Genomic DNA, 20,512 nt, shown 5'->3' on the forward strand with positions numbered 1-20,512 from the left:
AATACGCTCCCCGCAACCCCGATGAGGAAGTCGGCCGTCGAATACGCTCTGAATACGCCCTGTGGGGCGACCGCCAAGTACCGCAATCTATCGAGCTGCGGGTTGTGACATTGCAGCAGTAACCTCATGAAATGGCAGCTCATGGTGTCATATCCTTCCGAGGTACGTTCGCCTGGGTAGCTCTTCGTTCTGATCGAAGATTCCTGGCTCTGAATCCAACGCATATAAGGCTTCGAGTTACCACGACTTGTTTCCGACCTACTCTGGATAGCTTATGATTGAATCGGCCATTGTCCTGCAGCCAACCAATATTTCTTTGCGATCATGTTCTTTTTGCCGCTCGTTTGCAGCTTTCTTGCTGCTCTGCCTACGCCATCTCATGCGTCCAGTCGCCTGGCAACTGTTGACCTCGGTTATGAAGTTCACCAGGCGATCTCTTTCAACGTATGGCTTGCAACACCCCTCACACGATGATTGTCTACCGGCAGAACTCTACTAAGACTGGCATAGGAGACAACTGGCATCCTCAACTTCACCAATATTCGCTACGCTCAGGCTCCTACAGGTTCTCTCCGCTTTCACGCACCGCAGCCTCCGACTGGACGCGATCCCGAAATCCAAACCGGCGAGCAAGGACGTATTTGCCCACAGGCGATGCCTGAGTGGTTTACTATCACTCAACAATTCGTTTCAGCATACGCTGCAGGCAACCAGGCAACTTTCAACTACACCAATGCCGACGAAATAGCGCGTACTGCCCGGGAACAGAGGGAATGGCCTGCTCCGTGGGCTAACCCAAACAACCACACGACTGAGGATTGCCTCTTCCTGGATGTTGTTGTTCCCAAGAAAGTGTTCGAGAGTGCCAAGAATGGTACGTCTGCGACTGGATACAAAGGGGTGCCTGTTCTAGTGTGGTGAGCATGCGTAGGAGATTGAAAATTATCTGAGCAACGTATCTGATGAAAGCTTTCAGGATTCACGGAGGCGCATACGCTATTGGGAACAAGATCTACGACAACAGTGCCGACCCGACCGGCCTCATTAGAGCTAGCCAGGCCGACGGAAGTCCCGGCATTATCTACGTGAGCATCAACTACCGACTAGGGGCACTTGGATGGCTTGCTGGGCCGTCATTGCAAGCTTCTGGTGGAGTATCAAACGCTGGTCTCCAGGACCAGAGGCTCGCCCTGGAATGGGTCCAAGAGCACATCCACTTGTTTGGCGGGGACCCTGAGCAGGTGACCGTTATGGGAGGTTGGTGACTTCACCGAAGACGACTGCTGGGAGAATCTGTTCGGATGCTGACCGTGAGCCACAGGATCTGCGGGAGGAGGAAGCATCGTGCATCATATCACGGCATACGGAGGGTTGAAACCTGCCCCTTTTGCGAGGGCAATTCCCCTGTCGGCCGGTTGGATCCCTGTCACCTCTCAGTATGAGCAAGAGAACTCTACGAACAGTTTCCTGCAGTTTCTTAACGTCACTACTGTTGAGGAGGCACAGAATTCATCAACGGAGGAAGTCATCTTCGCCAACGCTAAGGCAGTCGGTTCATCCAAGTGGATTTCAACAACCTATGGTCCCGTCATTGACGGAGGTCTCGTGCCGGCATTGCCCGGAATTTCTCTGCTCAAGGGCGAGTTTGATCGCAACGTCTCAATTATGACAGGCCACGCCGCCAACGAGGGCGCAAACTTCTCCCCACCCTTCGTCGAAACCAACGACCAAATGGCCGCGATGATCCGCGATGCATGGCCCACGATAGAGGAGCCTGTCATCAGCTACATTCTCGACGAACTTTATCCGGAACCGGGTATCAATCGCACCATGCTCTATGTTGGCGAGCTGGGTTTCGCATGCAACGTCAACTACCTGGCTCGGGCATTCGGGAACAACACCTACAACTACGAGTTTCGAGTACACCCAGGTGTTCATGGTTCTGACTTCCCGTACGCTTTCTACAATGGTCCAGATGAGGTGGAAGGAGGTATTTATGTTGGCAGTCTTGGGCCTGTCATTGTCGATGTCGCTCGCACACTGCAGGGCTACATTGTCAACTTCGTTAAGTCCGGTAACCCCAACGGGCTTGGCCTCCCTGAGTTCCCAGTCTCGGGCGCTAACGCAGACATGCTGGCATTCAACAACAGCGGCGTGAGTGTTGTTAGTGACACGACGGCTAACGAAAGGTGCTTGTGGCTTCAGAAGGAACTCTACGCTTAAATGTCAACACACCTGTAAACACACCTCGACATTCACTTGGATGGTCTACGAGTCCCTGTGTCTTGACTTCAAGCTCTTGTTTCATTTGCTTCGCCCCCAATGTTTTCCGTGCCCATCTTCCCTTTCATTCTTTTCCATAGCCATGTTCACCATGGGATCAACGGAACCTTCAACCATTATCATCAATATGGCCATACAAAGCAATCACTTTCGTCCCAATTGTGACGTTTCGCAGAGTTTGCTGCAATCTTCTGTGTTTAATCATAATATACTGCTCTGCTATTCGGACAAATGATGGCGAAAATGGCGACGAGAACGTATCCCAGCATGGGGAGGACCCCCTGTGAGATGAAAGTACCTCAGCAACGCATTTGTGGCGCATTCAATACAATCCTTGAGTGTTTCATAACGTGGTACTTTGTTAGAAGACTGTTTCTCTTTAGTGCTTACTTAAATTTGCAAGAAATATTCTTTTGTCTTGAAAATCACGAGGCCATTTTGGTAGAGGGTGTAATGTAACAACCTTTCAAGGATCATATTATACGCTATTGGGCATAAGATCTACGACAATATTAACCTTATGATGTGTCGACCCAGCGTATGGAACGTAGCATGGGATGTAGTCACACCTGTAGTGGCCGGCTTTCGATATTCTTGTCATACTTGAAAACTTGAGATGCAAAGAGAGCGCCACCTGGCGACTTTTGCTTGCAACCTCTTGCCATCCACAGAAGGCTAGATGCGACGATAATGACAGAAAGTGCACCGATGTGGAAATGCAGATGGCGTTGCGTGAAGAACGAGTGTGCTTTCTCAACGCCTGAGACATTGAAGTTTCAGCGTGCTCTTCTTCGCCTATAAGATATGGCGAGTAATGTAGAGGATTGGCTTCGGTGATTCTATTCGCTGTGCTCGCCGCCACCCAACGCCTCCAGGCTTCACTCTCCCTCCCGTACTCTTCCACGATACCCTCACTGCCTGTCCGATGTGTGGCTTGGCACTGTGAGCATAGAGGGCGTTCGCTTACTCTCATGTCTCAGGCGCCAAGGGGATGGGCTCAGCCAAAAAGCCTAACATTCGGAGTTGATCAGGAACAAGCCTAGGGGGAAGACAAATGTCTAACAATGGCGTAACGTCTCAGCCTTCGATGTGTAAGACTGTTCATGAGACCTCACTCTCTACAACTGGTTCAGTTGCTGCTAGAGTTTGTTCTGAATCTGCCACATTTCCACACTCGGGGCTGGATCTCAAAATGACGATCCTGCATACCAAGAGCAATATGTCGGAACAGGCATGCATCTGCTCATCTGAACAATTGTTTGCCTGTTCCATGCGTATTTGCGAGTATCTGGCGTGCCAAGAGTTGAATTCCATTGAAGAGAGGAGAGAATGCCAAGGGCGAAATAGGACCATCTTTGTAGACCAAGACTCTTCAGCGGTCTCAACATTGGACGTTGAACGTGACGGCGACTGTCGGGGGTAGATGTATAGATAATTGATGGACGTAAACCCAATTACCTTCTAGTGTTTGTTCACACACGACAGACATCTTTTCAGAGACGACACTCTTTTCAACTTGCTTGCTCGCGCAGAGCCTGCTCCCACACTCTTTTGCCCACGCTCTTTTACACCGCCAAGATGAAGTTGGCTTCAAGCCCTATCGGCCTCACGTTGTTGGTGATATCAACGATATGCGTCCAAACCGTCTGGGCTCAATGCTTTGGTAGCGACACGTTGTGTGCCGTTCGAAATGCGGCCCTGCCTTACTGCGTCAATAACAATTGCGTTGCATGCCGCACCAGCCAGAACTGTCGAGTTCCAGGTGACACTGTAGGCACCCAAAACCAAGTCTGCGACCAGAACGCTTGTCGTGCGTGCACCGCCAACACCGAATGCTCCACCGATGGATCTAAGATCTGTTCCCTGGCTGGGATCTGCGCGCCGCCTTGTACCAGTGACACCCAATGTGCCGGCGGTGCCAACGGACAACCGGTACAGGGTGGCGGCTCGATCTGCCGCGAGGGACGCTGTTCTCCTTGCACCTCGAACTCCGACTGCAACACCTCAACTGCCGGCCCCACCTGCGACACTGCTTCCGGCCGATGTGGTCTTTGCAATACAATCACCGGCAACGCCGGCTGTACTGGCTCACCTGGCCTTCCGGTCTGCAACCAAAACACCGGTCAGTGCGGTCCTTGTACTGCGGCCGCAGATTGTGCCGGTTCGTCAATCGGTCCAAACTGCAATGCTGGCACCGGTGCTTGTTTCCGTTGCACGAGTGGCACCGATTGTGTTAATTCACCTACCGGTCCGGTCTGCAACGCAGCCGATGGCACTTGTCAGCCTTGCAACAGCAACGATGCTTGTACCAACTCACCAAACGGTGCGACCTGTGTCGTTCGCACCGGTCTTTGCGGCCAATGTACCAGCAATGATGATTGCACCGGCAACCAGTCGGGCACTACATGCTTAGCTGGTAATTGTGGCGTTCCTTGCACCAGCAACGATGCTTGTGTCAACTCACCAAACGGTGCGACCTGTGTCTCTCGCACCGGTCTTTGCGGCCAATGTACCAGCAATGCTGACTGCACCGGCAATCAGTCGGGCACTACATGCTCAGCTGGCAGGTGTGGCTTTCCCTGCACCAGCAACCAACAGTGTGCTGCTCTGGCTACCTCTACCCTTCCGGCCTGCGATGCTGGCACTGGCCTTTGCCGGGCTTGCACCCAAGACTCTGAATGCGTTGGTAACCCTACCGGCACAAACTGCGGTAAAGGCGGTGATGGACTCATCCGCGGTGAGTGTAATCAAGACTGTGGTCAGGAAGGCATTGGACAATGTAACACCAACCCAAAGGGACCTTACTGCGCCAAGAACGCTGCTGGTGCTTTTGAATGCGGTCCAGCTCCCGCCGGTCCAGCTCCCCCGACAACGACATCGACAACTGGAACCACAACTGCAGCCTCCACCAGCACATCAACCGCCGTATCAACGAGTCAAGCAGCTTCAGGTTCTTCCACGGTATCGACGAACCCGGCTGCTGCCTCGTCCTCATCCTCTCAATCATCAACAATTCCAGCAGCCTCCACAAACCCTGCAGCCGGTACTTCGGGTAGCACTTCAATAGGCCAAGCTATTGGCAGCAGCTCTTCGACTACCGTGCTCCCTTCGAATGGTGGCATTGCATCCACATCAGCTCCAGTTGCATCTAGCTCAGTCGGCTCTTCGGCGCTGGCCAACTCGATTCCTCCCGGTTCTTCTGCTCCAGCCAACTCAGTTTCTCCCGGTTCTTCATCTTCGGCCAACCCGATTCCTCCTGGTTCTTCTTCCTCAGCTAACTCAGTATCTCCGGGTTCTTCATCTGCAGTCAATCCAGCCCCTTCTGGTTCTGCATCTTCAGCCAACCCAGTCCCTCCCGGCGCCTCATCTGCAGTCAACCCAGTCCCATCTGGTTCTGCATCTTCAGCCAATCCAGTCCCTTCCGGTTCTTCAAACAACCCAGGTCCCACTGGGTCTTCGTCCTTGGGCAACTCAGCCGTTCCCAGTAGCTCTTCAACCCCGGCGGGCTCTACTCCGACTGACACGTCCGAGTTCACTTTCACGCCCGGCGAACCCACCGACACTTCCACTGACGCTACCACCGCCACGTCCGACCCAGTCCTTCCCAGTGACTCTGCAACCTTGACTGAATCTAGCTCGACCGGCACGTCCGAGTTCACGTTCACATCCGCGTCCGGCGAATCCACTGCCACTGCCACTTCCACCGCCACACCCAATCCCCCTCTTATCATTGTCGAAGGCAACATCTTGAGCAATCTCGGCTGCTTCGGATCTCCGTCTGGCCACCCGGGCTTCAACCTGACGCTGACCTCCGCGCTCATGACCCTTGAGCTCTGCGCTGCTGCTTGCCCCACCACCATACAGTACGCGGGTGTCGTAGGAACCGAGTGCTACTGCGGAAACGTCGTCGACAGCACCAACGAGGTCAACGTTGCCGAGGCCCAGTGCGACACACCCTGCCCTGGCAACCCCGACCTGCGCTGCGGTCATGCCGTTACTCCCTCCGGATCTCGCCTCAAGCGCCAGCTTCTATCAGTTGAGATCCGCTTGACCATCTTCGCCCGTGTTGTTGGCGGCATCTCCAGCACTAGCTCTGGCGCCTCTGGTACTGCTACCATCTCCGGCTCCATCTCCGGTTCTAGCACCGCTGGTGTGAATGCAAGCACCGTTACCGCCACCTTCACAACCACCGCCGTCACTACTGTTGGAACCGCTGTCGTCAGCGGTGTCCAGACAATCACGACCACATACTGCCCGTTGTGCCAGGACTGCATGGGTCCCTTTTGCTACAAGCCAAGCCCTTGTGTCAGTGGCATGTGTTTCGGCCAGCCCTGCATCGATGGTGACTGCTGGAAGAGGTTCGTCTCTTACGGCGGCTACTGTGGTTATGACTCCGGTTGCTCTGGTTCTCAATGCCAGCGTCGTCTTGTCTGCTACGACGGCGTCTGGTTCCCAGACGTCTGTGACGGATACGACTGCGGACGCAAGGTTGTCTGCACTAACGGCCAGTGCGAGTACGCTACTCCGGGAAGCAAGCATTATGATGAGGTAGTTGTCTGTTACGGAAACAACTGCGAGGTCCAAAAGTGCAGCGGAGACGCCTGCAACCAGAAGTACGTCTGCAAAGATGGCTCCTGCGGGTTCCAGTCTGGCTCTGCATCTGAGGCTGGTCAGAAGTACGTCTGGAATGGCAGCACCGGCAACTACACTCTCGACGAGGGTTGCAAGAGCAATTGCCCTCAGCCTCTGGCCCCCGTCCCTGTTGGTCCCTCTCCGGGGCCTGGTGGTGCTCCCTCTCAACCTACTGCCGGTGGTGCGGCTCAGCCGGGTCAATCTGGTGTTCCTCAACCCGGTCAGCCTGGTTCTCCCCAGCCTCCTGCTAGTGGGCTTCCTCAGCCATCCACCGGCAATACTCCCGTCGGAGGCGCCCCTGCCGGAGATGCTCCTGCCGGAGATGTTCCGGCTGGAGGTGCTCCGGCCGGCGGTGCTCCGGCCGGTGGTCCTAATGCTCAGCCTCCTTCAGGTGCCGGTGGTGCTTCCCAGCCTCAGTCTTCCCCTGGTGGTTCTCCTCCCGCTGGCGGTGCTCCCCAGCCTTCTTCTGGTGCTGGTGGCGCTTCTCAGCCCCAGTCTCCCTCTGGGGATGCTGCCCCCGCTGGCGGTGCTCCTCAGTCGCCCTCTGGTGCCGGTGGTGCTTCCCAGCCCCAGCCTTCCGTTGGTGGTGCGCCCCCTGCCGGGGGTGCTCCTCAGTCTCCTCCATCCGGCGCCGGGGGTGCTTCTCAACCTCAGCCCCCGGCCGGCGGTGCCCCCGCAGGAGTTACGCCCGTCAATCCTTCTGTGGTAACCACTGCTACGGCTGGCAAGCTTGTTGCTGGCTTTGGTGCCCTTGTTATGGGTGTGCTTGTTCATGCCATCATCTTTTAAGAGGGTTGTTTTCCCTTTTGCTTAGACACTCTCAGAGTTCTTTCCACGTCAAGGGCTGGATGCTGCTTAAGATTCTAGAAGCTGTCGCGACGACCAAATTGTCGAGGCACCGATTCGATCGCGAGGCAGCTGAAAACTAATAGGGGCTGGTTAATTCGGATCTACTTCTTCTTTGTAAATATGCCCAGCCATTAATTGTGATACGACTTCAGTTCCTCCGACTGTAGACTAAGACATTGACATCCATGTAGACAATGTTTAGGGCGATGAATCTTGGTTGCAGGCTCCTGATTTATTTATCGCATAACTTCTCTTTGTCTTCGTTATCATTCATACTCAGTTTCACCGTGAGACCAACAGCTTCTTCAACCAATTCTCTCAATTCAGCCCTGTAAATACAATATTTATCGACCCAATCGCCGCTGCTCACAGCGACTCGCGAAATCTTCAAAGCTCTCGGCGGGGCCGAGTTTGATGTTGATGGGGACTCCGCGGAGATGTGTTCATCGAGAGCGGTCCACTTGGAGTTCACAGGGCCATCAGGGTCTTCAGAGCCAACTTGGTCAGAGCGTTCAGGGGCTGCCGCCAACTAGTCCAAGTGCAAATTATGAACTCGAAGCAGTAATTTCTTCTTAATACCACGTGCCTGGAAGTGTCTTTTTGTGAAAGAGATAAGGGTCTGTGTCTGAGGGAGTACTTCCAATTATTGACAGAAGCGCGTGATCGTCGGATATTTGAGTCCACACTTGAGCAAATGATGACTCTTCTTCTAAACAATGCTTCTTACTCCAAATCATTGCCCGGGTTTAGATGGTCCCCGTCGTGCCGGCAGATGATGTATCAGGCACGCAACATATTGCACCATCTCTAGTGAGTTCACAGAGGCTTACGGCAATGGCCTTCGGGTTTCGCAACAGCAGTCCAAAGTTGGCTCCAACTCGTTGATCAGCTTGGCATCAAGACTGACGGCTACAGTCGCCAAGTCTTGTTCGGTCTGGTGTCACTTTCCATGCAGCCCAATGCGGGACACCACCTGCATCCGATGTGTAGCAACGCCTTCATCTTACGAATCGAGGACGGCGCTAGCCTTGGAAAACGGGTAGCACGGCCTCCAACAGCGCCAGGCCTAGACTTCAGGCGATCCGCCGACTCCAAACCAAGTCCAAGCTCACGATGACGAGCGAGCGTCCTGTACTGGATCGCCAATTCTTGCCGGTTCAACAGACTTTACTGCCCAGGCGACACGAGGGTCGCAATCGCAACTTCAAAGCCAAAGACCAAGCAACAAGTTGCTCTGGACTTATCTGCCCAACGCACAAGTAGGAAGTTTGCATGTTGTGTATCTCTCGGTTAGATGCCAACGGCGTCGGTGCAACGTGCACAGGGATGCACCGTGTTCCATGTGGTGGTAAACGCCACGGTACGCCTCAAAGCTTGTGGCCGCCAGCGTGACATTTCGATGTCGACAAGGTTTATGCCCAGGTTAATTGACATCAGAATCAACTGATGTGAGCTTGATAGATCAACAATAATGGAACTGATCTTCTGCCAAGTGAATATCAGACGTCTTGTTGGTGTCGAGGGCGTGCAGTTCGGAATTGGCGGCTCATTTCACACTCGGCCGTCAATCGTACTCGGAGTGTTTCCAAATTGATGCCCCGCGGCGGAAGGTAACCTTTGTCATGCCCCTTCGGAGAAGCGAGCCGGAAACATGACTCATCTATGGGCGATTCTTTTCTCGATGAAATACCACACGCCGATCTCCCGAGATTTGAGCAAGCAAAGAGTCCATCACGGAGGTCCGGAGAGTTGGCGTCGATGGCAATGCGGGAGCTAGATGTGAAAACAACAAAAGGTAGGTCTCCCGCCGGCATGGGAAACCGAACGAATCCCGCAACACGGCCGAGTCTAGTTTAGACGCGCCAGCAAGGCGCGCCAGCTTCTCTGAATGGTCAAAGACGGGCATCAGATGACGAGCTGCCACCTGTTATATAATAGTTTTCCCCTGGAATGCGCTTCTGGCCGTTTTGGGGTCCACATATGGCCGGCGGCCCCCCGTCCGGTCCGGGACCTAAACCCTTTTGGGAGTTTCTGTTACCAAATATGACGTGCCCCAAGGCCGTTGTTAACAGTAACAAACAATAAGCCGCCTGCCATTGAATGTGAATCTCCGCGGCAGTAAGAGTTGTTAAAAGTAATGCAAGATCCGAGAGATCTGAAGCGGGCCACATGGTAGGATGGTCTGAATTGGACGAAAGAACAACTTGCATTTTGTGTCTCGGTTTGTGTACGATACCACATTGCCATAACCAGCCTGTGGCTTGTGTCTCCTGTTCCTGCATGCCATCCCTTATCCGACGCATATTCATCCGACGACTTTCACGAAACCAAACGAAGAATTAGACAAAAGGCCTCCCGTCGTCAATTTTGCAAAGATCAAGGCAACTCCGAAGACAAAAGGAGACAAGGGTGGGAAATCGGCTTCTTATTTGCGCGGAATTTATCTCGATTACATTCCGAAAAGTGGCACTTCCCCGGATTTAATCGAACGCTACCCCGGACTTGGCATAGCGACGATCCGTCCCCAATGTTGCATTGCAACCCGAAAAGTTGGGACTTCGATATTGATCGATTTCTCAACCCTTTCGTCCCGCCGCCGCCATGGGCCCATCTCCCATATCCAGTATCACATTTCTTCGGCTACCGCAAGTCTAAGCCTGACAACACCGGCAACCTCGTGCCGATTTTCTGGGCTTGCATAGGCGTCTTCTGCGGCGTGGCTGCGGTCGCCATTGTCTCTCGCCAAATCCCTTCCTTCAGAGAACATGGAGCCCCCATCATCGTCGGCAGCTTTGTAAGTGATTATTTCCCTCACCTAGCCGCTTCCCGGCCCATTCCCACACCTCTCCCACACCGAGATTGTCACGGAGAGGCCAAGGATGGGCTCGGGCCTCCAAGAGTCCCCTTCCAGCCACCCGTTTCATGCCTCGGCCTTCCCATATGACGACATCCTCCCTTCCCGCCCGCCTCATTCGTCGGCAACCTGGTCAGCACTGATAACTTCAAAACGGATGCGCTGACTCAAGACTTGGCCTCTTCCCAGGGCGCAGCCGCCGTGTTAGAGTTCTATTCCATCGAGGCGCCGCTCTCTCAGCCCCGCAACTCAGTCCTCGGGCAGCTCCTCGCCGCGCTTGTAGGGGTCGCAATCTGCAAACTGTTCCAGCTCAGTCCGCACTTCCAGGAGGTACGCTGGTTGGGAGGGGCCCTGTCGTGCGCGCTGGCGACGACCGTTATGGCGCTTACGAAGACGGTGCACCCCCCTGCTGGCGCGACGGCACTCTTGGCCGTCGTCGACGACGGGGTGGTGAAGCTGGGCTGGTTCTTGGTGCCTATTGTGATGCTTGGCTGTGTCGTAATGCTTGCCACCGCGCTAATCATTAACAATGTTCAACGGCGCTTCCCGATGTACTGGTGGACGCCTGAGGATGTACGGCAACACCGCGTGCCATGGAAGCGACGGGGTGACGAGGAGAGTCATGGGAAGGCTGAGGCCGACGAGGTTGAATCGAGGAGTAGGAGCGAGTCCACGGTGAAGCCAGACCCAGTGTTGATCATGAGGCCTGGGGAAGTGATTGTGCCCGAACACATGTTCATCACACCTGAGGAAAAGCTGTTTTTGGAGCAATTGAGTAATCGGCTTTGAACAATCACTTTTGTCTCTGTTTTTTTCAGCATAGCCTTAGCGAAGTGTTTGGAGCAGATTTCAATGTAGAGTATTTTTTGTATCTTCAATAGCCATATTTCATCTATATTCATGTCCCAGTGTCCGATCAGCAGCTTTCTGTCATGAGGCTGTTTCTGATGTTCTGCTGTTCCTTCATCGTAAAAGAGAAAGAGAGATGTAGAGACGTTCCATCGTTCTGCCGGGAAATAATTCCCGTGACACATTCCAAATCATTAACATCAAATCATCATTAACCACGTCCAATTCCCCCTCATTATTGTGCCATTGGTATCACCGTCTGTCTGTCGTGACTTTCTGATGTTCATCATTGCTTAGCAGACTTTGTGCGCGACATGCGCAGCTCAGCCAATTTCGCCGGGTTCTGGGTGGGGTCGTTCTCCGGGTCGCCGTCAGCACCCGGGTTGGCCATCTCGTATTCCAAGGTCTTGATGAACTTGTAGAAAACGACAGCGATGAGTGCACCGAGGAAAGGTCCAACCCCTGCGATTAAGATTAGGTTTCGGCTGCGCAAGTCATGTCTTGGAGGGTGTTAAACTTACAGTAGATCCAGTGCTCTGAGTCGAAGGTTGCGGTAATGACGCAAGGACCAAAGCTTCGTGCAGGGTTGAGGGAGCCGCCAGTAAATTGGACTCCAACCAATTCAGCGATGAAGAGTGTCAGGCCGATACCAACTGGGGCAATGAAGGTGGCCCTGTGCTTCTCCTTGGCTAACATGAAGATTGTGAATACGAGTTCAGCAGTGAGGATGGCTTCGATGAAGACACCCTGAACAAGAGAGGCGCCGCCGCCAAGGGTAGTGCGGACGTTGAAGTTCTCCGGGAAGAGGAATCGCACAATTACCGATGCAAGCATGCCACCCAGGATTTGGGCCACGAACAAGCAAGCAGCACGAGATGCAGGAATTCCCTTGACGAGCCAAAGTCCAAGAGTAACAGCCGGGTTGAACAGTCCACCGCTGATGCGGAAGAAGATCCAGACATTGACCATGAGAGAGAAGCCGAAGATGATAGAGATGTAGAGGAGTGTTCCGCTGTTGAAGCCGGTCGAAGCACCAGTGGTGGTGTTGCTGTCTGATGGCGAGTTGGAACTGTTGGCAGCAGACTTGATGTTGGCGACTTCTGTACCGGCGAAGGCGAAGAAGAGGAACATGGTCGTTCCAACGAGCTCTCCCAAACTCGCGACGAAGTGGTTCTTGACGTCGGAGTTCATCCACTGAGTGAGAGGCAGACGCATGACCTGGGCCTTCTCCTCGCGGGTGAGGTTGTGCCAGTCAATGCGGGCCGTGTCCCCGTTGGTGCTTCGCACCGGGACGCTGCGAGGATAAGCAGCCATCTCTTCGTCGTACGTCCTACGAGAGGGAGGTCTTCCGGTGTAGTCACCGGGCTCGTAGGAGCGAGTCTCCTCGTAGTAATCCTTGGTATCCGTGTTGGGGTCGTAGTTGAAGTAGGGCTGGGGGCGGTTCAAGTGAGCACGGGGAGGCCTTGAGCGAGGTGCGCGGCCGCCGCTGTAATCCGGATGGTTGTTGTTGTTGCTGCCCCAGTATCTGTCCGTGTCGGAGTCGTCGTCGTAGTCTGCGTTGCCGTTGAAGCGGTTGCCTTCACGAAGGGGGCGGGTTGACTTGGCGGACACTCCCGTGGGCAGAGGGTCTTCAATGGACTCTCTTCCGGGTGCGATGCGAGCGCTGCGTGCACGAACAGATCGTGATCCTCCTCTTGAGGGTTGTTGAGAGTGGCCGTATCTGGGCGACGCGACTCCGTTTTCGTCGTCAGAGAAGGCGTTGGGATCGACTGCTGTTGCTGGTGATACTGGAGAGGGTTCACCCTCAGGTGCCTTCAAGGTCCCGGTCTGCTGTCCTGACATGATGCGATCGAACGAAGATGCTATACTCAGAGACGGAGACGGGAGTAATATAGATCGGGAGGGAACTGGCGTAGTTAAGTTGGCCGTTTTGAAAGAGGTCGTCGTAGACGATGGAGTTAGCCTCTTTCTCGTCGTCTAGTGTTTTTGGTGGGTTCAATGTTTGGTGACCTCCATGTTCATGTGTGCCGAAGGTCTCCGAAGGCATAATATACCTCCCTTTTCAAACTCTGACTGGATGCCCAACCAACCACTCTGCCTCTCTGCCCCGACGTCACCGCAGCCCTCGGTTCGTTAGGCCTTGATTCCCTTCGTCTGATCAGCCACCGATTTAGTTTCGACATGGACAGCGGGGGTGAAAGAATTCGGAACAAAAATACGGCGGGACGAGGAGCTGGACAGGGGAACGCTGAGCCGCCTGCGATATTCGCGGCGTCGGATCCGTGAGGGCTGTCGAGTGGGAGGCCGTGAGTGGTCGGCAGGCCGAGCAGGGCGGAGCGCTCGCCCCATGGGTCATCCCAGGGCTGATCTTATGCAGGCGGACGTGGTAGCCGGGTAAGGCTTGTCTGGCTGCCCCGGCGCCAGCGAGGGAGACGGGGGGTAACTTGAGCCGAGATCCTGGGAGGGTGACGTCAAAATCGGATTGCTCGCGATGGGATCACTTGGATCACATCAACTCAAGTGTGTCGGCGGCGTAGGGGACAGGGTGAAACGAGACCCAATTTTGAGGCAAATGAGGCATTGCGGCGTCTGTGTGGTTGGGGGTTCGGTGTTATAAAGCGAACGTTATCCGGGCGTCTTGCTGGGATCATCGCCGCTCCATCTCAGGAGTCCAAGCCGCTAATGTACCAGCCTTTGACACGTCGACTGCAGTATCCCAGCTTGACAGCTTCACGATGCTGCTGTCACGCTTGGGATCCTAGGTGATCGGGAGACGCTAGCACTTAACATCGCCCAGAACACCCATTAACGAATCCTGATATTAGTGAGGGTCAGTATCCAGTTTTTCCGAAGCCAGGCGTTGCCGAACGATTGAGACGGTCGAGGAGGAGCAGCTGAAGGCAGGGCGTCGCCCGTCGCTGACGGACCTGAATCATGAGAACTGAGGCTGGAATACGCTGAAGGAAAGGATGCTCATCTCCTGGAGTCGGAAACGTCGCAAATTGCTCCACAACCATTTTTGGCTTTTTGGGGGCCCTTTGAGCCCTTGTTGCAGATGATCGACCAACCTAAAGGAAAGGTCCGAGAGAAATATTGCGCGACATTACGGCTGGGTCTAATCATTTGAAGGATGCCTCCGTTGTATCGAGAACATAGGCAGAGTTGAGATGGTGGACGCAGGTGTGGCTCGGATGAGAAGCAGACTGGACGGAGTCAAACCTGGGATGGGTCTTGGCTTGCAGTCGTTATCTCTTTCGCTGGAGCGTGTCTCAAAACGGTCATCAAGTCGTCGCGGCCGTTCATTCTTCCCTTGCGCTTAACGGTGATGGGATGACTAAAGTTGGGGGCAGAGCGCTTCACATGCTGGGATTCACGGGCTGAAGAGGGTGGGCTTGTTAGCTGAATGAGGATTCAAGTTTTCTTTTCCAAAATACTGCAGCACTCCTACGGGGCCTAGATCTCGATGATGCTCCATATGCTTCGTTGGTGTTGCATTGAAAATTCTTTTCTTCTTTCTGTCGTGTCACCTGCATCTGGTTGCAGCCTCATGATCGTTTGCTCCGCGGTGAGGCACTTTGGTGGCCTACATGTCGTTGTTGTGGGAGTATCCATCAAGTCTCCAGCTTGACTAGCATTCCATGCGCTCGAATCTCTCACCGCAACCGAGAAAAGCTCGGGCTCCCTGGCTTCATGCGTTCGAAGGTGGGAGCGCCTAAGCCGAACAATCCCATATCCGGTGTAGCAGAACTGCGAATTCGAGTACGTATAGTATTACGAAATTCTCGCGCGTCGGATATCCGACGCCCTTTATACCCACTCCCACTGACTTCTGTGGTCTCCGCCCCCTCCATCTCCCTCCTCCCCACGCTGTCATCTGTCCATGACCAGCCGTCTTATTATCGCTGATATTGCTGCTCTCAGGAGGCTGGACGTGCGAGATGGCGCCAAGAGGGAAGCGGGCGCCAACCCCCTTTCTCCGTTTTGACTGAAGCAGACAAATAGGGTCCATCGCAACGACGACCATTGAGCGGTGAAAGATTTCTCGGACCAACCTCCGGTGCTGTTATGAATTTGATTGCAAGGCGGGAATCCCCTCACTTGTCCTGCAAGACAGTTGTCCTTGTGACACTAAGTCAAACCTGCCTTTGTTGGTTAACACCATAATATCCACCTTCAACACAACCTTCAGCCCTGTTTCTGGTAGGGCGGGAAGGTGGTGGCAGGAAGGTTCTTGCAAGAAGGCTGGTAATCGACATCGTAGGTTGCCAGTACCTCTAGGCGACCCAGAAGTCGTCCTGAGTTGGCAGTTCAACCCGTGGCCGGGTTGACTCGAGATGGTGTGGTTGGTGTCAACAGCCATGAGGTTGACAGAGCAGTAAAAGGCTCTGGTGTTAAAACCGTTACCAGCCATCAAGATGTGAGAGGTGTGAGGGTGGGGATGATCTACGCTCCCACGAGTCGAAATGGCTGGGGTAGCCTCACTTTCCTTTCAGAACCGCATAGGAAGAAAGCTAAAATGGCTGGTAAAGTCAGCTTAGAAAAGGCGGGTTCAAAAAACCACTTTAAAGTTGAACACGGCACACCCTGGTTTCGAAGCTGTTTCCCAGTCTAGGGTCCCCAGGCCACGTGCTTCACCACCTCGCATGCCACGAAATAACTCCTGATCCATATAGAGGGGCTCCAAAGCGACAAATAGCACTAATTTAGAGAAACTCTAGACCGCTAGATGCCATATACGCACGTTATTCTAGAACGATATTATGGAGCAGTGAAGAGTTCGTGGTTCTGGCGATCGAACTTGCGTAGGTGCATCGGTTCGCCGGTGATCCACATTCAAGGAAGACGTATTGTGCTTTCGGAGGACGTCCGGTGGGTTAATAGCGGATTTTCCCCTTGGATTCCACGCAACTCTTCCCCCAGGTCCATTCAGCGGATTCTCAGCGCAAGTATTGTCATTGGCTGTTCACTCGAAGGCCAGTGCAGATCTCAAAAGAAAGACGTGAAACGTTTGCCCAACTTCGGCATCAAGCGAGTGATGTGCTCAGTTCATTCGAACGAAGGAGCCGTAAAATGTCGAAACATGAGCTCAGACTTGTGGCTCATGCTTCAGCCTTCTCTTGCGCGTCTTTGAGTTTGGAGGTAGACTGTCCCGAGTCGGTTATCTTTCAAACAATTATTGCAAAATCAGAAGCCATTTAGCAGCTGGCTGACATGTGGGGGTCTCTGCCTCCACGGTGTCGCGACATTCTAAACTCAAGAGAAACTTGGCTAATCTTGGCTTTCCATTCTCCCAAACACCACAAGATCAGAAGATTGAGCTGTCGTCCTTAGTAGCGACGAAAAGTCCAACCAGCGGACGAAACCAGGCACTGAAACGAGGATGTCGCGTTTGATACGAAGTTGGGTCTCCTCAAGACGGAATGAGTGGCGAGATGTCAGAAAACCGACCAGTAGCGGTGAAGTAGGCGCTGGAACCGCCAAGCAGATCACTCGAAGATTGCAGATTCTCCAATGAAGCGATCCAAACCCTCGACTATGCGACGATGTCGCAAAGCAAGATGATAGGCAGAGGTCCTACCACATGCACCAGAGAGCGTCGCGGCAATGAGATGAATTCAAATAGTACAGAGAATCTTTAGGCGAGACTCTCCCGCCGGGAAGACTGCGTGCATTGTGAGACTCGTATGCAGTCAAAAGATCGGTCCAGCCCAACTGCGGCTCGCTCCGCATGCTGCCGTAGGAAGCTTTTCACGTCCAGGTCTGTGGCCTCGCCAGCCCCAAGTCCTACGCACAGAAACATAACTACGCAACCACTGCGAGCCAATCGGGGCATTGCTTTTGAGCTTTGAATAGGGGTACCAACCACCATACCTGCGACTAAAGCTTCCCCTGTGGTCTGAAATTCGGCCATCCAAATGGCTTGGGCAGTATTTAGAGTGAAGCTGGCGCGCGGATCCAGTGTCTCCCGTATGTGTCAACGCAACCCACCTTGCAATTCACATGGGAAACACACGAATCCCCATGCTGGGACCATGCGAAGACGGGTCATTTAAGCTTCTTCGTTGCTTTTTATCCAGACGTGGACGTGGCCTCCACGTCCGAAACTCGGCCGTAATGGGCGTATTCCGCTTTCGTGCGAGATGGACACCATCGCATTTGCCGGCCGGTCACTGACCCGAGCCTGTAAGTTGATGGCTGCACTTCCTCCGATGCAGTCCATCGAGATGCAGGAACGCGGAAGTAAACTTATTGTAGTGGCCAATAGACGTGCAGTATAACGCAGTTTTGCTGATGTCTCAACGTAAGTAAGTCAACCTCCAACTTGAATTAGGCTGGTTCCGAAAGGAACAATCTCTCGGAATTTGACGAAAGGTTTTCCCAAAAGAGACACTCGTTCATCAGAGGTAGTAGCAACCATATTCCAATTATTTTCAATACTACAAACTTCTGGTAATATGTGAGCCGTTCGGGTGGAGCGGTGATCCGAAAGTTGAAAGAACAATTGTCATGCCCCGCTGGAAGATCGACGCCGTTCCGCTGCCGGCGGACTCGGAGCGAAGCGGGGACGATGTAACCCCGGAGATGGGCCACGTTTCTCCCGCGGCCTCCTCCACGTTGTCCCAGAACGGGGGTAATTAATGAAATCATGCAATTTTCCTCCAACGAAATGTTTCTCCGCATGGCGCCTCCCTGGTGAATGAATGAGGATCGACGGCCCCGTCTACAAGACGACTGAATTAATTGCTGCTCCAATAGTAGTCTGGCTGACGTTGCGCCGGCTGCTTTTTTGGGCAAGCCTCCGTTTCAACCGAGATCTGAATGACTGCCGCCCGGAGCTCACGCGATGGTGGGAATAACGTCGCCTCATTTGGGGAATTTTGAAGGCCCCCGGGATTCCACCTAAGAGGCCGTCGTAGACTGACCATCACCTGTAATAGACCAAGGAGACTGGCGGAGCACACGCACAATGCCAAGGAATGAAGTCGTGTTCCCCTGCATTCTGATTGTTTCTTGGTCTTGGCTATCAGCTCTCAGAAGTTGCAGCGGGGAAACAGGTTGAGATCATGATGTTATGTAGGTCGGTAGTCAGCGGCATATAATAGATCGCTAAGCACAGTAAGAAGAAAGGACGTTGCTCTTCGTGTCGCCATTCGCATTCAACGTGTTGTCCTTTTGTTTTTGTCCATATTCTATTTTGATTACAGGATTCTTGCCATGAAGATCTCGAACTTCGCATCCTGGGCTCTGTTGGCCGTGGCTGCTTCTGCCTCGCCAACTCCCACTGTTGAGCAGGGCCACTCACTAAACAAGAGAGCAGCCATCACCGATGCCTGCAACATTGGCTACTGCACCCAGAATGGCGGGTATGTGGCGACGACATTATTGTTGGAGTTTCTTCTAACTATCCCATTAGAACCAAGGGCGGTGCTGGTGGCACTACAACGACTGTGACGACTCTCGCTCAGCTTTCAGCCGCAGCAATTGCGTCAGGTCCTGGCATTGTCATTGTCCAGGGCAAGATTGTAGGCGCGGCCAAGGTTCAAGTCGGCTCTGACAAGACCATTGTTGGGAAGAGTGGCAGCTGTAAGATTGATACCATCGTCATAATGCATCATCTATAGACGCTGACCGCATGTCTTATAGCGCTGGAAGGCATCGGCCTCACGATCCTCGGACAGAAGAACGTCATTGTCCGGAACATGAAGATCAGCAAGGTCGAGGCCGACTATGGAGACGCGATCACTATTCAACTATCCAAGAACGTGTGGGTCGACCACTGCGATCTGTCGGCTTCCCGAGGAGACGTGGACAAGGATTTCTACGATGGACTCACTGATCTGTCCCACGCTGCTGACTGGGTCACGGTCTCGCACACCTATTTCCACGACCACTCTAAGGGCTCTCTTGTTGGTCACTCTGACAACAACGCTGCCGAGGACACTGGAACTCTGCATGTAACGTACGCGAACAACCACTGGTATAACGTCCGCAGCCGTGGACCTCTCTTGCGCTTTGGAACTGCCCATGTCTACAATCAATACTACAATGACATGGATACTGGTGAGTCCTGAGTCCCCCCAGGAAAGGACAAATCAATCAACTGCACGGCCTGCCCATGGCGATCCCGGACAAGTTCGGAAGAGACAGCTTGGCTAACCAGGGTTAGGTCTTAACTCCCGCATGGGTGCTCAGGCCCTCATTCAGAGCTCTCTTTTCGAGAACGTTGGCAAGAAGGCCATTTTTTCGGAGTCCAGCAAGGAGGTTGGGTACGTTGCCCCTTTCTTTTGCTTGCATCTTTTCCGACATATTTACCGTGCTATTTCATCTATTTGCATCGAAATCTCGATCGCGTGACTAACAATCGGCGATGCAGCTATGTGGTCGCCATCGATGTGACCCTCACTGGTGAAAGCGCAAACACGGCGCCTGTCGGCACGCTTACCGCCAGCAGCTTCCCTTACTCGTACTCACTTCTGGGATCTGGCAACGTCAAGGCCGCTGTCACCGCGGAGGCAGGCCAGACTCTCGGCTTCTAATTTTCAATATTCTATGCGATATGATCATGTTGCTTGACTAGTCCTTCTATTCTTATCAGCTGTAGTTTCACATTTATGAAAACACCTCTTTCATCCAAACTTGCTCATTCGTCCTCACGGACCACTTTCAAAGTCTAGCAATCCCGCGCTTGTCTCATGAGAAAGTCTTTTAAGCATGAATGGCGAGCCCGTGTACTACAAAGTTACCGCATGCGGCAGTGTCAGACAAAGTGGAGAGCCGGATGACATGCTCCGAGTTCAGGCATGCTTGTCCCCGTTCAGCTCATAGGCCTCTTGACAGATCATCAGTATGGCCAATAGCAGCATAATGAATGTGGGATAAAAGTTGGTTGTATTGCTTAGTGTAATCTGCTGGTTCTGCAGTAGATCTATATAAACGATTGGCGTATATCCCTTGTAAGGCAATCCTGGCCTGTGTATGTAGATAACTGAGTAATGACTGTAAGCGGTGAGTTTCATATAAGCGAGGGGATCCCTAGTTCTGACA

At 53.3% G+C, this 20,512-nt stretch overlaps 4 protein-coding genes across 4 annotated transcripts; 3 read left to right on the plus strand and 1 right to left on the minus strand.

Annotated features, from left to right (window-relative positions):
- Positions 1–654: 654 nt before the first annotated feature.
- COL26b_013533 (uncharacterized protein) lies at positions 655–2,223 on the plus strand (the record flags this gene model as incomplete). Its single annotated transcript, XM_053186130.1, has 3 exons — positions 655–874; positions 970–1,257; positions 1,322–2,223. The coding sequence occupies 3 exons, from the start codon at positions 655–657 to the stop codon at positions 2,221–2,223; spliced, it is 1,410 nt and encodes a 469-aa protein (XP_053029935.1).
- A 3,879-nt stretch (positions 2,224–6,102) lies between these two features.
- Positions 6,103–7,704, plus strand: COL26b_013534 (uncharacterized protein; the record flags this gene model as incomplete). Its single annotated transcript, XM_053186131.1, has 1 exon — positions 6,103–7,704. One exon carries the CDS (start codon positions 6,103–6,105, stop codon positions 7,702–7,704), a length of 1,602 nt encoding a protein of 533 aa, XP_053029936.1.
- A 4,049-nt stretch (positions 7,705–11,753) lies between these two features.
- On the minus strand, positions 11,754–13,309 carry COL26b_013535 (uncharacterized protein; the record flags this gene model as incomplete). The annotated part of the gene is made up of 2 exons (XM_053186132.1): positions 11,754–11,929; positions 11,989–13,309. 2 exons carry the CDS (start codon positions 13,307–13,309, stop codon positions 11,754–11,756), a joined length of 1,497 nt encoding a protein of 498 aa, XP_053029937.1.
- Positions 13,310–18,682: 5,373 nt separating this feature from the next.
- On the plus strand, positions 18,683–20,004 carry COL26b_013536 (uncharacterized protein; the record flags this gene model as incomplete). Its single annotated transcript, XM_053186133.1, has 5 exons — positions 18,683–18,831; positions 18,882–19,051; positions 19,112–19,528; positions 19,635–19,734; positions 19,842–20,004. 5 exons carry the CDS (start codon positions 18,683–18,685, stop codon positions 20,002–20,004), a joined length of 999 nt encoding a protein of 332 aa, XP_053029938.1.
- Positions 20,005–20,512: the final 508 nt, after the last annotated feature.

This window comes from Colletotrichum chrysophilum (genome assembly GCF_026319265.1).
Source record: "Colletotrichum chrysophilum strain AFK26 chromosome Unknown scaffold_236, whole genome shotgun sequence".
Taxonomy (NCBI): Eukaryota; Fungi; Ascomycota; class Sordariomycetes; order Glomerellales; family Glomerellaceae; genus Colletotrichum; species Colletotrichum chrysophilum.